A 19,200-nucleotide genomic window follows, 5' to 3' on the forward strand; every position below is an offset into this window, starting at 1 on the left:
TATTTCTCAATGGATCTTCATGAAAATTGGTGAGAATGTTCACCTTTATGATATCTAGGTCGAGTTCGAAACTGGGTCATGTGCGGTCAAAAACTAGGTCAGTAGGTCTAAAAATAGGAAAACCTTGTGACCTCTCTAGAGGCGATATTTTTCAATGGATCTTCATGAAAATTGGTCAGAATGTTTACCTTAAAGATATCTAGGTCAAGTTCGAAACTGGGTCACGCGGGGTTAAAAACTAGGTCAGTAGGTCTAAAAATAGAACAATCCTTGTGACCTCTCTAGAGGCCATATTTTTCATGAGATCTTCATGAATATTGGTCAGAATGTTCATCTTGATGATATCTAAGTCAGATTCAAAACTGGGTCACGTGGGGTTAAAAACTAGGTCAGTAGGTCTAAAAATAGAAAAAACCTTGTGACCTCTCTAGAGTCCATATTTCTCAATGGATCTTCATGAAAATTGGTGAGAATGTTCAGCTTGATGATATCTAGGTCAGGTTCGTAACTGGGTCATGTGCGGTCAAAAACTAGGTCAGTAGGTCGAAAAATAGAAAAACCTTGTGACCTCTCTAGAGGCCATATTTTTCACGAGATCTTCATGAAAATTGGTGAGAATGTTCACCTTGATGATATCTAGGTCAAGTTTAAAAGTGGGTCACGTGCCTTCAAAAACTAGGTCATTAGGTCAAATAATAGAAAAACCTTGTGACCTCTCTAGAGGCCATGTTTTTCAATGGATCTTCATGAAAATTGGTCAGAATTTTTTATCTTGATGATATCTAGGTCACATGTGCTCAAAAACTAGGTCACTATGTCAAATAATAGAAATAACGATGTCATACTCAGTAGAACACTGGGTCATGTGGAAATAGGTGAGCGATTCAGGACCATCATGGTCCTCTTGTTTACCATCCACATATTGTTAAATTACATGTTCTGTCGTAATTGATTGCCTGAATTCTCAAACTATAGTTCAGGCTTGGGATTCTTTGGGTCTGGCCCAGATTTCAGGCTTTTGAGAACCAGAATTTTCCTATGTAAATCAGTTAGAAAATGGTATTTCAGGCTTTGGAAAGTAGAGTTTCAGACCTCTGATTTTTAACTGAATCCTAAGCCTGTACCTTGATTAAGTTTTGTACATATTTAATTCATAGTTTTTTAATACAAATGGTACAGACTCTTGATTCAGATTTTTGTTAAATTATTCTTCTGTTTGAAAGTTTTGTGGAGAAGGAATTAATTACTGTGACATCTAACAAATGTGCTAAGGTCTGATATCGCTTTGTCTTCTGTGACAAACATCTTATTATTGCTGTATTTTAAAATTTGTTTTAATTTTGATCAACTGGTTGGAAACGTATTAGTATACATTCAAAATGTATGAAGAAAAATCTGTGGAAAATAGTACATTTTAAATAACTGACTTTAGTTAGATTGCTTAAAAGGTTATACATGACTTTTATACTGTTTTAGTTCACCTGAGCACAAAGTGCTCAAGGTGAGCTATTGTGAACACCCTGTGTCCATCTTTGACATGCATCATCAATAGTTTGACTGTTAACACTCTGGAGGTCACAGTATTGGCCAAATCTTAATGAAACATAGTCAGAATGTTACTCGCAATAAGATCTCGGTCGAGTTTGTTACTGGGTCATCTGGGGTCTAAAACTAGGTCTTTAGGTCAATTGATAGGAAAACCTTGTTAACAGTTTAGAAGCCACATTTTTTACCTAATCTTCTTAAAACTTTGTCATAATGTTTGTCTCTATGAATTCTAGGTCAAGTACGAAATCAGGTTACCTGAGATCTTAATCTAGGTCACTAGGTCAAATCATAGAAAAACCTTGTTATCACTTTTAGAGGCCAGATTTTCTATTTGATCTTCATAAAACTATGCAAAAATGTTTGTCTCGATGAAATTTAGGTCACATTGAAAACTGGGTTATCTGAGGTCTTAACTAGGTCAAATCATAGAAGAACACTGTTTACTCTCTTGAGGCTATATTTTCTATTTGACTATCATAAAACTCTGTAAGAATATTTGCCACTATCAACTCTATGTCAAGTTGAAAAGTGAGGTGCCAGAGTCTGAAATTAGGTCACTAGGTTAAATTGTAGTAAAACCTTGTAAACACTAGAGGCTACTTTTCTACTTGATCTTCATGATTCTTGGTCAGAATGTTTGCCTTTTAAAATCTAGGATATATTTGTAACTTGGTCACTTGGGTGAAAAACTAGGTCACAAAGTGAAGCCATTGGAAAAAAAAAAACTTGTTTAATAATCTGCCTGATTTATTAAAACATGGACATAATGTTTGTCTCTATGAAATCTACTTTAAATGGTATCAAAGAAATGTTTCTTTGGCTCTGTACCAAGTTTGTTCAGATAATACCAGTTTGTTGAAAATAAGGCCACCAGAGGTTTCATGTACATATACAGTGTAAAATCCTCTATGCAATAGTGTAGTAAAAAAATCTTCTTATCAGAAAACACTGGCCAAATTTCAAAATAATTTCACATACATATTCCATATGTGACCCTCTACCAAAGTTTTTCACTCTGGTGAGAAATCTTGGACCATCATGCCCTCTTGTTAGTTTTAGTTTTCCCTATGTAACTTGCATGTACAGCTGGTTTTTTTTCAAAAACAGATTTGAATTGACAAAAAAAAAGAAACTGTCTAAATTTAGCTTTATCTGTTCTATGAAATTCCTTGAAAATGTGCTTGAATATTAAACATTGTGTTAATTGTCATAGTATTATCTGATTTTGCAAATAGCTGATGTTTCTAGAGATTTTATTGTAACATAAATAATTATTTAGATACAGGCATAGCCTTACTAAAAAACATTTTATTTAGTAAAAATTTGACAGTTTTCTGCAGTAAAACTGCAAAAGTTTGAATATTACTAAATTATCTTGGAAAATTTACTGAAAAAATATGTTGTTATTTTGTATTGTCTTTTTTATATTGTCTTTTTATTGTCCTGCTTATTGTATAGAGCACTGCCCACAGGCTATGGTATTCAGTATCTTGTTTTTTCAAGGATCGTTAATGTTAAGTTTGCTTTCCTTGTTAATTTTCACTTTTTGATTATTCAGCACCAGTTTCCACTGGTAGATCCAGGATTTAATGTTAGTTGCAGAACCATGTAAATTTTGAGTATTTTGATAGAGGGCATATTGAAGTTTTAAGCAAAATGTAATCAGACATTTTGGCAAGGGATTAAGTTCTGCTGTACTCAATAATTTGTCAGTATTTGCAAAAGTGAACTTTTAATCACACGAAAATGTCTGATAGTATAGTAGTTAAGTTTTATGCAGAATTTTTTCTCCCACACCACTGTGTGGTGGGAGACATATTGATTTACTCCAGTCTGTCTGTCTGTCTGTCTGTCTGTGTGTGTCCATCCGTCTGTCATAAATCTTGTCCGCAAGTCTAACATTTCTCATCTGATCTTCACCAAACTTGAACAAAATGTGTTTGCCAGTAAGTGCTCAGCCAAGTTCGATAACTAGCCAAATCGGCCCAGGCACTTTGGAATTATGGCCTTTGAATTAACGAAAATCGCTGAGGTCTTGGGGACATAAAGGACCCATATACTACTAATGTGAATAGTAGTATAAGGGTCCTTTATGTCACCAATATTTAATCATGTCAAATGATAAGGCAGTTGAGGTCTTGGTGCATGGTTGACTCATATACTACTATTCAGATGATTAGGCAGTTGTGGGAGACATGTGCTTTTCTCAAAAGCAGCTCTAGTTTAATTTTGTTTCATGAGCACCTGTTTTAGTTCATATTCGATTTATTATTACAGAATAGCTGAATCAAACGCTATGTGCATATCTGTTCTATAAAAGTTAAGAGTTTATATTTGAATGGAAATGTACCCCATTTAAGTCCTGTATCCACCAGTGGTAACAAAACTGATCCACTTAACAGTTTCAATTGAGATTTTGTTAAATTAGAATAGAATTTGCAAATTTTGTACCTGTCTTGCTAGTGTTAGTTTTGTATATGTTACCGGTAATTGCAGTTGAACACTACCTGTGTGTAGTTCTTGGCTGATTTTGTTATTTTTACTACTGTTTTTTATGTTTTACAGAATTAATATCCACAATGGATCTGTTTCTAGTGACTTCTCTGCTTCATTGATTTTCATTTCAGGGGTGCTTGCTGTCCTAACTTGAAAACATAACCAACAAGAAGTTTAAGTTTTCAGATTTTAATCAATATCTAAATACTGTGAAATCATTAAATTTCGTGGTCATGAAATTTTGTGGTTTTGGTCAAAACGGCAATTTCCTGGGGATATGAATTTGTGGATTTCAATTTTTGAACATAAATTGAATGGGAATTTTACTTGTTCGTTGGGATTAAATTTTGTGGATGGACTCAACCACGAAATCCACGAAAATTAGTCCCCCACGAATATTAATGATTTCACAGTAGTTTGTGAAAGATGAACATAGTATGTCTTTAAGAAAGGTGTAGTTAGTCAGAAGCTACAATGCAATACTCTTTTCAAAGTGCTAGAATGTACTTTAAAAAGCAGGGACCTCTGTGACCCAATGGTTAAGGTCACTGACTTCAGACCACTTGCCTGTCACTCTGGGCATTGAAGTCTTCATGTGAAGAAGCTTTCCAACTGGCTTACGGAAGGTTCTACACAGGTGCCCACCCTGTGATGAAATAATGTATGGAGGGGTACCTGGGTCTTCCTCCACCATCAAAAGCTTGAAAGTCACAATATGACCTATAATTTTGTCGGTGTAATGTTAAACCCAACAAAAACAAAAGAAAAGTTTTAAAGTCTCATGCAATGTAAGGATTTTTATTGACTTGGCAATTTTATTGTCCTTGCCATGCTGAAGATAACATATTTTAGATAAAGTTTTAGAAAGATGTTTTTATCTTTTAACATTTCAAATTCAGTTCCATTGAAAACTTGGCAGGGTCACTGAAACAGGTTCCATTCATTTTTGTGAATGGTGACATATATGTAGCTAAACAAGCATGTATACAAGCTGCCTGGCTTGATGAACTCTGGTGTTTGGAGAAACTCTTCAAAAGATCAAAGCAGTGAACCAGCCTAAATGTACAATGTCAAGTTTTGATTATATTGTGTGTATTTTATTCATTTATTATCAATATAACTTCATGGTCGCAGTTACCATTTATCATTTCATCAGTTAACAGAAAAGTATTGAATAAAGTTGATAAAAAATATGAAAACAGTTGTTATGCTACTTATTTGTACCTGAAAATTGACTGTTTCAAAAATATGATTATATGGTTGGTTGAATTCTGATATAAAGTCTGTATTTGAATTGTCTTTTGTCATATATCAATATTTCTCAGTGATTATGATTCACATCTTTATTGCAATGTCTGCAAGTTTTCATACGCTCATCTTGAAGAAGGTATTCCTCACATGTGGGAGGCTCAGCAAAAGTTGTCCATTCAGTAACTTGAGAAGTTTCTTGAAACCTTTGCATGCATTTGATTGAAACTTTACACAAACTTGTAGGATGTGAACACATTTTTAGCTCGACTATTCGAAGAATAGGGGAGCTATCCTACTCGCCCCGGCGTGAGCGTCACACAAATGTTAAAGTTTGCGTACCACCCCAAATATTTTCAAAGTCCTTTGAGATATTGCTTTCATATTTTGCATACTTGTTTACCATCATGACCCCAGTCTGTAAAAAGGAGGAGGCAACTCTATCAAGCATTTTGACTGAATTATGGCCCCTTTTCAACTTAAAATAAATGTTAAAGTTTGCGTACCACCCCAAATATTTCCAAAGTCCATTGGGATATTGCTTTCATATTTTGCATACTTGTTTACTATCATGACCCCAGTCTGTAAAAAGGAGGAGGCAACTCTATCAAGCATTTTGACTGAATTATGGCCCCTTTTCGACTTAGAATATGCTTATTGTAATGTTAAAGTTTTACTCTTAGCTTATATTATACTATCAAGCACTGAGAATAGTCAAGTGCTGTCCACTGACAGCTCTTGTTATTTCACCCCACCAATTTTATACACACGTCTCTGAAAGAGCAGGGCATATTATGTCAACAACCATGGCAGGGTGCGGCGGCGGGCAACTTCCAAAGCATGTCAGCTCTCAAAGTCGAACAGTTTTCATCTGATTTTCACCAAACTTGCTGATAATGTTTGTGGCCATAATATCTCTGCCAAGTTCGATAAGCAGCCAAATCGCCTTAGGCACTCCTGGATTATGGCCCTTTAATTACTAAAAAACTGCGAATTTAGCCCTGACTGCACACTAAGTCAAACAGTTTTCATCCGATCTTCACCAAACTTGCTGACAATGTTTGTGTGCATAATATCTCGGCCAAGTACGATAACCACCCAAATCACCCCAGGCACTCTTGGATTATGCCCCTTTAATTAGGCCATGTTCGATGACAGGCATATTTTGTGACATTCTGGCACTCTTGTTTAGGGGTGGGAGCATTTAAAGAGTTGCGCTTTTCTGTATATTTGTTCATCTGAAATTGTGTCGCATGTATCTCAAAAAGAGTTTGACCCAGAGTCATCAGACCTCACAGAATTGTCAATCAGCATGTAAAGTTGTGCACCTTGTGTTTTAATTGGGATTTCACACAGCCAGAACAGAATTATGGCTCTGTACTTATTAAAAAATATGCATAAAAGGGCATAAAAGTGTTGTCTGTGTCTCAAAAACTATTTAACTTAAAGCTGTTAAACATTACAGGATTGTAAAAGGGGCCAATAGCATGTGAAGTTGTGCACCTGGTGGTCTGTTAAGGATATCTCCCATCCAGAGTTATGGTCCTTGGCTTGGTGGAAAATACACATGAAGAGTTTAAAAGTTTGTGGTGCATACACCTTAAAAATATTTGACCCAGAGTCACGAAACCATGTTGGAACATTATTCAGCATGTGACTGTGTACCTGAGTTTTGTTTTGGATTTCACAGTGCAAGACCAGAGTTATGGCCCTTGACTAAGTCAAAAATATGCATTAAGGGCAAAAAGTTTGTGTATCTCAAAACTTTTGGATTTCACTTTGCAAGGTCAGAGTTATGGTCCTTGACTTAGCAAAAAATACACATGAAGTGCTAAAAAAAATTATATTGTAGTCATCTTAAAAAAATATTTGAACTAGAGTCGTGAAGCCATGGACAGTGACAGGAATAGGTTTTTTGACTTAATGAAAATTACACATGAAGTGTTTAAAAGTTTATATTGCCGTTATCTTAAAACAATATTTCAGCTAGAGTAATAAAACCATGGACAGTGACAGGAATGGGGATACCAGTGTCCTATTGACACACATCTAGTTCCATTTTATTAGTCCCCTACTGGTTGAAAACCAGTTTTTGGGACTATAGGAATGCGCTTTTCTGTCATTCCGTCCGTCTGCAATTTTGTGTCCGGTCCATAACTCTGTCATCCATGAAGGGATTTTAATATTACTTGGCACAAATGTTCCCCATGATGAGACGACATGTCATGCGTAAAACCCAGACCCCTAGCTCAAAGGTCAAGGTCACAATTGGAGGTCAAAGGTCAACAGGGCTTTTTTCCTGTCCGGTCCATAACTCTCCTATCCATGAAGGGATTTTAGAATTACTTGGCACAAATGTTCCCCATGATGAGATGACGTGTCGTGCGCAAATCCCGGACTCCTAGCTCAAAGGTCAAGGTCACAGTTGGAGGTCAAAGGTCAAGAAGGCTTTTTTCCTGTCCGGTCCATAACTCTCCCATCCATGAAGGGATTTTAATATTACTTGGCACAAATGTACCTCATAATAAGACGAAGTGTCTTGCAGAACTTTCAGACCTCTAGCTCAAAGGTCAAGGGTCTGTTTCATGTCCGGTCATTGATTAAGGGATTTTAATATCACTTGGCACAAGTGTTCCCCATGATGAGCCGACGTATCATGCGCAAATCACGGACCCCTAGCTCAAAGGTCAAGTCACAATTGGGGGTCAAAGGTCAACAGAGTTTTTTCCTGTCCCGTCCATAACTCTGCCATCCATGAAGGGATTTTAATATTTTAATATTACTTGGCACAAATGTTCCCCATGATGAGACAACAGTTATGTGCAAAGCCCAGACCCTTAGCTCAAAGGTCAAGGTCACAATTGGAGGTCAAAGGTCAATAAGGTTTTTTTCCTGTCCGATCCAGAACTCTGTCATCCATCAAGGGATTACAATATTACTTGGCATAAATGTTTCCCATGATGAGACGACATGTCTTGCGCAAAACCCAGTACCTAGCTTAAAGGTCAAGGTCACACTTTGAGATCAAAGGTCAAGAGGATTTTTTTCCTGTCCGGTCTATAACTTTGTCATGCAAAACAGGATTTAGATATCAATTGGCACAAATATTCCCTTGGATGAGACAACATGTCTTGTGCAAAACCCAGGCCCAAGGTCTAATGTCAAGGTCAGACTTAGAGACCAAAGGTCAGACACAAGAATGACTTTGTCTGGCGCATTTCTTCTTCATGCATGGAGGGATTGTGATGTAACTTGGCACAAATGTTCACCAACATAAGACCGATTGTCATGCGCAAGAACCAGGTCCCTAGGTCTAAGGTCAAGGTCATATTTAGAGGTCAAAGGCCAAATTCAAGGATGACTGTACGGAGCATTTCTTCTTCATGCATGGAGGGATTTTGATGTAACTTGGACCAAATGTTCACCACCATGTTTTTAGAATTACGTCCCTTTGTTTTAGGTGTATTTTGACCTATCTCTACCTGGTAAAGAGTTTCTTCTGGACTTATATTATATAGATTGTTTTTTTAATTTCCCTTTGTTGTTACTATAAATAACTTATATGATAACATTTTTATAATCAGCCAAAACAATTCAATATGAAAACAACTGTGGGTTTTTATATATATATGCACATTTTAATCCAAGTGTGTTGTTATAACATATTGTATATATAGTACAATATTGTTTATACATCATTGACGGATATCAGTTCATTATGTTATACTGCAGTAGAGAAAATTAGGTGCCTTCCAGTAGGGGACTTTGTATTGCATGGCAATACTTCATTCACTTGTTTCCCCTCGGACTTGTAGAAAAGGCAAACTATTTGTGTTCTTTGAATATCTTAATGAAACTAACGAAGATTCATAACAGATTTTTAGGTGTACAGAGTCAAGTTCATGCACCATTGGACATCCACATTAGCCTGTTTGCTCACACAGGAAGGTGACAAAATTCTACAATCCTTACTGCTGTTTCATAAAGATGTCTTTCATTCGAATTGATTTTATTTTTAAGAGAACAACGCTTAAAACTCTAGAGGGAGTATATAAGTTGATATAATAATAGATGTAAATTACGTGGAATTGAAAATCACAATAGCCATGATGTCTTAAAAATCAGTTTATGATGTGCGGATCTCCTTAAAGGCATTGACCTCCAGACTGTACGACAACAAAAAAAAAGAAGAAAAATTTTAGATATTAAATTATTGCTATATTCTTTAAGGAGGCCTTGAAACTTAGTTACTGACAGATTATATGTTATGAAAACCGAAATAGTTGCTTTTTACTACAATTTCCATTCAAAATTGAAAAGCTTTTGTAACGGATACCAGCGTTAAACCCAAAACAAACAATAGAGGTAAACTTCACTAATTATAAAGCTTTATTTTTAACTACCGTTAAGTACGTAGTCCTACGCAGGATTTTTTTGACACTGTGGCCCTGGTTCGATTCCAGTGAGAAGTTTCATTAAAAGCTACATTGCAGAAAAAATTCTATTTGCGAAACATAGCTATCTAAATTATGATTTTTCCATAGATGCCCATTATTAAAACTTGGGCAATGTCCAAATTTTTCAAATCAGTCTAGCAAAAAAATTAAACACACGACCCTACCGTTTTTATTTGCTGATTTACTAAGTTTACAAAAATCAATCAGGGTTATAGTGAATTCTACACTGCAGAAAAAATGATCTGAACATGCATAACAACCTTAAGATTAACATATCCAAAATATCTTTCTTAACTCTAGGTCTTTCGTTTTCACTCTATGTTATGCCACTTGTGAAAATACTGCATCTGAAAGGTATTTCGATTAACAAATATCCTCTAGGTAGAGGTTATGGAGCATTCATATACTTGGGCTGAAAAGTATATTTTTCTAGGAAAAGGAAGAGAAATTGATATTGTTCTGAAAGTGACTTTAATATTTCTTATATTAAACTTTCCGCTACAGTTTCTTTGTTCACAGACGTAGGCCTACATTGCAATGACTGATCATCGGTCAATAGTCAAAACTATTGCCAAAAAGGACCGAGGCCGAATAGATTTTGACTATTGAAGTGTTTTATTTCATGATCAGAAATAAAGTTTCACCTTTTTTCTCAAGTTTTGACTAAAATTTAGTGTTCAATTTCTGTCTGTCCAATAGCACACACAACGGACCGGCGATATATAATAAAGAATCATAAAATACAAGGACAAAAGTTCAAAAAGGAAAAACACATTGAAGGAACACAGCCGCTTATACTGCACTCCACAAGTAAATAGGGGCACATCACGTGTAAATGTATACACGTACACAGCAGCTGAGCACGTGTATATATAAAAACAAATTATTGATGGACCCCAGGAGAATGATTAAATCCTAGATTAAAAAAACAACAACAGGAAAACACACTTGTCAAGAGTTACAAACGAATTGTTATAAAGCAGGAAAAGCATGACAACAACAAAAGACAGCCCACCCGCTTAGCTCAGTAGGGAGAGCGTTGGTCTACGGATCGCGGCGTCGCGAGTTCGATCCCCGGGCGGGGCGTATGTTCTCTGTGACGATTTGATAAAAGACATTGTGTCTGAAATCATTCGTCTTCCACCTCTGATAATTCATGTGGGGAAGTTGGCAGTTACTTGCGGAGAACAGGTTTGTACTGGTACAGAGTCCAGGAACACCTGTAAGTTTAACTGCCCGCCGTTATATGACTGAAATACTGTTGAAAAACGGCGTTAAACCCAAAACAAACAAACAATAAAATGACATATTAAATAACACTAAACTTTGAGTATAATTAAGCTTTGAACATACAGTCCAACAGTTTTGTCAAAGCACGTTGCTTTTTTTGGAACCCTAGTAACGTTTGCAACGAATGGTGGCTTAAAATGAGTAGTAGATATTCACTAAATATGTCCTTCATATCTGAATTTTTCTTAAGGGGGTCGATAGTTTATATACAAGAAGATCCTTTTAAAAGTTCCCTAAAAGGGTTTACATTTGTAAGCTTAGACAATAACGTCTTACTGCAGTTGATACATTTTCACTTTGTCAGCATTTTTCACATAGAGTATGTTATCTGCTCCAGAATAGGTTATGGCGACGCCATACCTGTCATCAATGAGAACCTGAATCTTGATACAGTCCTTTGTCAGCTGATGAATGCCCCCATTACTTCTTACATAGACAAAGCCCTCATCGTCTACTGTTATACCCCAGGGATGTTTAAGATCCTTGTCCTTGTAGGTAGCTGTGACCTTGCCATCCAAGGTCATACCCTGTACACTGTTATTGTCATATTTTGTTAAGTAAATGGTTTTCTTGTCAGGACTTACAGCTATAGAAGGAAGGAAGTGTTGTCATATCCTATTGTTTTCAGAACATTTCCGTGCATATCGAGTACTTTGATTTCGTCGTTATTTAACACATAAAGGTGTTGTGCAATGGCAACAAGATCGTAAGCTGTTCTATCTGTTATCACGTTACCTTTACTTAGCATACCGGACGTTGATACAGTCAGAGTGAGAAGATTATTCTGGTATTCGGGGCCAAGTGATGTCAGTGAAACTATAATTTGATCGCCCTTGACATTTGTGACACTCCAAACATTATAACAGTCCAAACTTATTTCAGATGTTACTCTGCCAGTTGTAGTATCAATTATCTTCACTGCTTTATTGCCTTCGTCTGCAACAGCTAGGTAATGTCTCTCTACCACTGACATCCCTTTTATAAACGGTGTTTCTTGTCTTTGCAAGAGCTTACATCAATCTCTGAAACAAGTTTTGCAGTTAACATTCTGCATATTTCAGTTGTGTTTTTCATTATTTCCTCTGTCTGTGCGGATTGTACTAGTTTATATCTTTGAACCTTGCTCTCGTCATATAGCATATCAAACTGACTGTCAAGCTTTTTGATTTCCCTTTTCGATCTTTTCATTTTTATGAACAGTTCACATTTTTGGCCGTTTTTTCTTTTTGTCTCTATGACAGTTTTCATTTTGTTTAATTCATCATTTATGATATTACATCTTTCTGACGCTGCTTTTAATGTATCCTTGTTATTTTTGTCAATGTCCATTATCTTTTTGTCCATTTCAACCTCAAGATGGTCGAAAAACTTGTTTATCTTATCACGCTGATTTTTAAGCTCTGTCTTTGCCTGATTTTTCATTTCATTTACAACAGTTTTTCTCGAATTAATTTCATCTTTTCTTTCTTTCAGCAGCGTAAGATTTTTATCGAAGTATTCAGCAAATGTTTTGAATTCATCGTTGTTTTCTAGATCTGTTACAATGTCGGGTATGTGGTCGACACTTTGGCATTGGCGATGGTTTTTAGTGATGCAAGCACTACAGCCAAGTGTGTCACATGACCGGCAAAAGTATTCAGTAACCTTTGTTGGATGTTTAGAACACTTTTCTACGCACACATCAAGTACACCTGTACTTGCTACATCAACAGGCACATTTTTCTTATCCTGGAGCACATGGTGTTTGAACGCTTTAAATCTCCCGTGACTGTTATAACATTGTCCACACAGATATTCTGAGCAGTCCACACAGAATCCTTCTGCTTCTACCTGTTTTCCGTCTCCAACACATGGCTCACAATATATATCCTTGATTTCGTCGGATGCAGATATCACTGATTTACTAAGATTTCGCGATGTTGCCATATTTATTAAGTAATATTTATATTCTCTGTGCACTATAAAGTAACTAAATCTATTTTGTTCATATACATTTACCTCCACAAAATACTAGTAGCCAAGTTTTAGCTTACTTAAAATTGATAATGTTTAAAGCGATCTCTTTTTATCAGTCCGTGGTTTACAAGAACGAAAATATATATCAAACATACTCTTATTTATCACTTTTATCAAAATGTCAATATCTTTCTGCATTCTAATATTTGAACCAGTTTATAACTATATTTTACTTCCTTGACGATAATGATTTCATGAAAACACAAAGGTAGACAATAGTTGATTAGCCCAAGCGTATAGGTCGTTATATTTTTAAAAAAGATATTGCGTCAATGGCAATATGAGAACATTAACAAACAGATTTTTATGTGATATGTTTTCTTCCTTTTTCTGTAATTATACACATACGTATCTAAAGAGACCTTCTATATCTAATTTCCATTTTAAAGAAATGCACAATATATAGTTCATTTAACTTGTTAATGAAGGACACCTGCAAACTTTCTGACTCTTCTTAAACGACCTGTATATATACAGGTTTGACAGTGTTTATAATAAGAAAGGATGGCTTTGTTTTGTAGGACGTTTAATAAATAAGAAATTCAAGAGGTTTAACATATAGTATTCTGTGTATCTACGTTGGAGCGAACATGGCTGCCCAGTGGTAAAACAGGCTGACTGCGAGACAAGGATTCGTGAGTTCAATCCCTCACTCCCACCCCTCCAACACGAAAGTACTTGACGTGCGGATAAGGGTCCTGTATATGGATGGTTTAAACATATTTTATTGCATACCAATTTATATAATATTTACATCTCAAATACAATACTTAACAATGGTATATGCAAAAGGGTTGGGTAACAAGTTCTCTCAACATTATTACATACCCTCCCCTTAACAAATTTCGCTTACATGAGATTCGGCTACACAATGTGTTATTCATAAAGCTATGCAAAATTTTATATTATTCAAAATGTATTATTCATAAAGCTATGCAAAATTTTATATTATTCAAAATGTATTATTCATAAAGCTATGCAGAATTTTACATTATTCAAAATGTATTATTCATAAAGCTATGCAAAATTTTATATTATTCAAAATGTATTAATCATAAAGCTATGCAGAATTTTATATAACTGAAATGAAAAGAAGAGGGAAAGAGGGAAGTAAAGATAGTAAGAAGAAATCTAGTTAGATAGAGTACAACATATCCTTTATATTTCGCGTGATACTGATATTTCAATTATTGCCTTGTAGATTTTTTTTTATGTATATGGATGTTTTACATACGGCACGCTAAAAGACCAGGGATGGAATGCTTCCTTGCTAAAAAATACTAAGAATCTTGTAGAGGAGTCGCCCGTACGAGTTATCGGTTGGCGATTATAAACAATCTTAAGCGCACGCACGCACGCACGCTCGCATCCACGCACACACACGCACGCACGCACGCTTTGTATCTACGCGCTGTTTACAGTTTGCGGATGTACTTAATCACACTTAATGAAACTTTTAATGCCTCCTCGCTTTCTTGACAGTCTATGATGCATTTGTGAAATATCTCACACAGATACATATGTTGTAGATATTATTTTGAAATGTCAAGAAAATGGAATAAATCGTGTCATTTATTAAACGACCTAAGCCCTATTTTTAAAGGCATTCAGTTACAATTATCATTGTCTAGAATTTACAGAGAAGACGATTTCGATGCAAGGAAGGAAAATTATGGCAAAACTAAATTGACTTCTCTTACTGTTATCAATCGGATTTAAATTTAGAAGATTTTTGGACCATATACCATAACTACAGAAGCATCTGAAGAATGCATGATGTGTTATAAATATCTGCAAAGTGAGACTGACTGTGATCATATGTTTTGTTTTGTGTAGTTATATTTGACGTACCGATGACGGACTATGTGAATTCTATATGCCAGCTTTAGAGGCACAAAATTTCAAAACTTTTAGACACGATTATAAAACATAAAAAAACTCAGTAATCGATTTTCTGAATATGTGATAAAGCGGAGTTATTTGTTTGTTTTTTTATTAAAAATCAGTTGTCTTCTGCTTCACTGAGGCAGAAAATAATTTATTTAAATATTGAACAGAATAGAAACAAGACACTTTTTGTATCAATTGCTGTGCAACTCCAAGGAATATTGCGAATCTACTGTACGATAAGGGAAGTAACACTATGTTGGAGTTTGGACTGTTCCAACCCTGTAACCCGTACTATCAATTTTCAACAATTGACAACCCTTTTCTGTGTTAAAATTGCTCAACAGGAAGTTTCAACCTGTATTTTTGGTCCCCGACTGTGTAATGCCCTTCAATAGTAGATCGGAAGTCCCTTTGTCCTTACAAAGCACAGGTTGTAGGGTATCATCCTGGAGAAACTTGTTTAGAGAGAATTCGGCGCAAGTGGTGAGGGCAGTGTTGGTCTTATAAGTCTTCAACGTCCAATCGGTCCAATCCCAAACTAACAGGGATGTGATAGAAATGACTGACAAATAGAGAAGTAAGTTGACCAGTTGCTGTAACATTCAGATTTTGTACATGTGACCTTTGGCTGCGTGTCGCTACCTGAGACACGTTACCGTCAACGCAGGTCAAAGGTATTGCTATATGAGATACAGCAACTGCATCTGATGGGCAACCACTGTAGTAAAGGCCTTTTATGAAAATAGGGGAAAAAACTCGCAAAGAATTGATTTTTGGTGTAAGCATTCTGAAAGACGTATGTAACAACATACTAAAAGTATAGAAAAGTATCATGGTGCAAAATGCATTTTTTGGGGTAAAATATTAAAAAACATAATTGAAACTATGAATTTCTGGAATCGACCCATAATAATTTCATTGTTTGTATTAAGAAAGCGAAATTTTGCATGTTAGTAGAGAATTATAATACAAAAAAGTTAAGCTCAAGATTATTAAAAAAAAAAAAACAAGATGGCCGCCAAAATCCAAGATGGCCGCCATTAAATTTTCATTATACAGGAAAACCGTTTAAGTATTTCAAAAACTTCAAATAGTGTGAAAGATGACCAACATCATAGTACATACATACATTTTATATCAAAACGCACAAACTTCAGTCTTAAACAAATTCAAGATGGCTTCCCGATTCCAAAATGGCCGCCACAAAATTATTTAGGAATACATACACTGAATAGGAAAATGCCTCTAAAATGGTTTGACTGAAATATTTTTCCTGCATCAAACGTGATCCCTGCTTTTCTTCTGATTTTTATTCAGGACTGGGGATATTCTTCAAGAAAATGTAAGTTAAAGATACTCAAAGTAGGTCCTGATGTGTTCTGCAGCCATTAGAAATATGACAATTTTATCTAGAATAAAGAACTGTTATTTTTTTGTTACAGCTATTCAGTATGCTGTAACATACAAGGGCATATTGGTAAAAAATGAAATCCGGCCACATGGGAAAGGTTTTCTTTGACTAGAACTGATAGAAAATGACAAAATTATTGCAATTTTGCATTAAATATTGATACAATACAAAAATATCACAGTTTTAATGTTTTGGTTGTACGGTATTTTTTTCTCAAGAACTGCACATTGGTATTCTAAATATTACTGATTTCTAGCAGTCAGAGAGGTATAACCAACATATTTAACAGTTACTGCTTAATTTGTAACTGTGTAATTTGTATACAGATTCGAGTAGAACATTACAAAACAGGGCAAAAGTAGGCTACAGTTATGATAACTGATTGAAAATTATGTTGTGACAGCTATTTATGCCAAAATTTGACAAGTTGTCATACGTTACTGAAATTACCATAAAACCTTAGACCCTGTTGGTATCAAACTGAAACCTTGTGTTTTTACATGCATCTGGGTTGTTTGTACATTTCAAATGAAACTTGCACAATGTTAGAGAAACAAGTATATATTTTATAGGCATAAAGACACTAAATAGGCTAATAGCGCGAAAAATGGCGTAATGGCGGATTCATATAGTCCTCGATTTTATTTTTGGCTCTGTAGTGCTATTTTCCTTTTTTTCTTTTCAATTCTTGCTGAAGTCACATGACAAATCTATGCTTGACATGTTGGTAGCATTTTCATAATGAAATGATAACACTACAGTACTTGTCATGTATACTTAGACCATACACCACCCTCTACAATTTAAGTGTCTCATTCTTTAACGGATTTAAAAATTTGCAGTTTAAAAAATGTGTGTTTGACTGAAAATATTTTTTTCTGCATCAAACATGACTCATGCTTTTTTCTTTATATTTAGTATTTGACAATATTCTGCAAAACAATGTGAGTTATACAAATTTAAGATAGGTCCTGATGTGTGCTACAGTCATTGGAAATATATGAATTTTGTAAAGAATAAAGAAAAACGGCTATGAAGTATGTTATAACCTTTACCAAGAACATAAATTGATAACATTTTACAAAAATATGCTTTGCAAAAGCAAAGAAACATATATCATAACAGCACTTCCACGTAGCATATTTATATCAATATTATGTATGTCAAATTAGAGTTATATGGCCCAGGAGAGTGCCTATGCCTTTAGTATCTTAAACATTGTAATGGGTTCAATCACTAAGGTGACAATGTCTCAGACTAACTGACAAACTATGTAGAATGTCCTTTGTTAAAACATGTAGAGCTAGTGAAACCATATACCTCATATATAATTTTTTTCTCTAACTATCTCGCCTAACTGATTTGTATTCCAATTTTTCATAAATTATTGCAGTTATCAGGGATATAAACTAGCTATTTTTATTAGGGACAAGACATTTTCTCCAACAATTTAGGGGCTCAGCCCAAAATCTATTTAGCCATGAGCTACTGGACCCCTGCTAATTTGTATCCCTGGTTATGAGCTAGATAATTTCAGGGATCAGGCAAAAATCACTCGATCAATGCTTCGAACTAACAACCTTCAAATAATGATAATCAGCTCAAACTTCTATAGGCGGGGGATGCTATAATTACAGGTCTTTTTGTTGAAGTTTCCGTCAGACAATGTCTTTGAATGGTCAACATACAAAAATAGAAAAAATGGAAACTCCACAGGTTGCTCAACACAACAAACACGAAAATGTTGCAGGCTCGGTTTGATTGAGCCTGTTCATGGACGGTAATGAAAATGCATGCTACCGTCCACGCCCTCTGGCCCCGGGTTGAGCAGAACTCAACATTTGCACATGCTAAAAGTACAAAAAGTAATTCAGAGACATCCATAGATGTGTTTTTACATAGATGTTCAGCCGATGTTCTCTTACTTGAAGTTGCAACTCAGTATGATTGCCCTGACTCTTGGATGCTCAGTGTTTATATGCTATAACATATAGCATTAAACCACCATATTGGTATGAATGTTGAACCCCGTTTGTGAGCGGGAACTCTCTTACTGATTCAGAAGGTTACCAAACCAAACGTCTCTCAACTTTCCAATGCTCAGCCTGTATTTGCTATTGTCTATCCCGTAAAGGTTTAATTTCTATGTGCTGGCCCTTAAGCTCGAAACCTAGTTACAATACTGCAACACTTTTTAAGTCTCAAGTCTTCTTTTATGTAATTTACCTGCCATTTCAGTGTAGCTGTAATAGCTCATTTAAGGTACTTGGATAAATTATAAGTTGAATCCTGAATGTGTTTACATCAATCGCTGGATAGAAAATGACTTCATTGTAATCTGTCTTATTAACTTACCTAGCAGAGGTGTATTTTAATTGCAGCTATATCTTTTTTTCTGACAGATTCAAATTCTAACATATTTTACAACAAGAACATGAGTACATGCTCTAATAAATAGTTGGTTCCCTTTTACTATTGTATATAACATCATGTGTGATGATGAATCAAGTTATCACTGTAATTAACCACATACAACACACTAAATAGCTGTTCTTCTTTATTCTATATAAAATTCACGTACTTGCAATGGCCGCAGCACACACCAGGACCGATTTAAAATGTAAAATGTCTGTAACTTACATTTTCTTACAGAATATTGTCAGTTCTGAATAAAGATATATAAAAGTCGGGGTCATGTTTGATGCGTGGAAATATTTTCAGTCAAATACTCAAACTACAAAATTAGCTAACAATGATCGAGACTCCAGATTGTAGAGGTGATGTATGATCTAAGTATACATGGCAAATTCTGTAATGATATTATTTCATTAGGAAAAGGCTACC

The 19,200-nt window shown here is 35.3% G+C and overlaps 1 protein-coding gene across 1 annotated transcript; it reads right to left on the reverse strand.

Moving 5' to 3' along the window:
• Window positions 1-12,017: 12,017 nt before the first annotated feature.
• On the reverse strand, window positions 12,018-12,965 carry LOC128546389 (E3 ubiquitin-protein ligase TRIM33-like). Its single transcript, XM_053516864.1, has one exon. It carries the CDS (start codon window positions 12,963-12,965, stop codon window positions 12,018-12,020), a length of 948 nt encoding a protein of 315 aa, XP_053372839.1.
• Window positions 12,966-19,200: the final 6,235 nt, after the last annotated feature.

This window comes from Mercenaria mercenaria, chromosome 10 (genome assembly GCF_021730395.1).
Source record: "Mercenaria mercenaria strain notata chromosome 10, MADL_Memer_1, whole genome shotgun sequence".
NCBI lineage: Eukaryota > Metazoa > Mollusca > Bivalvia > Venerida > Veneridae > Mercenaria > Mercenaria mercenaria.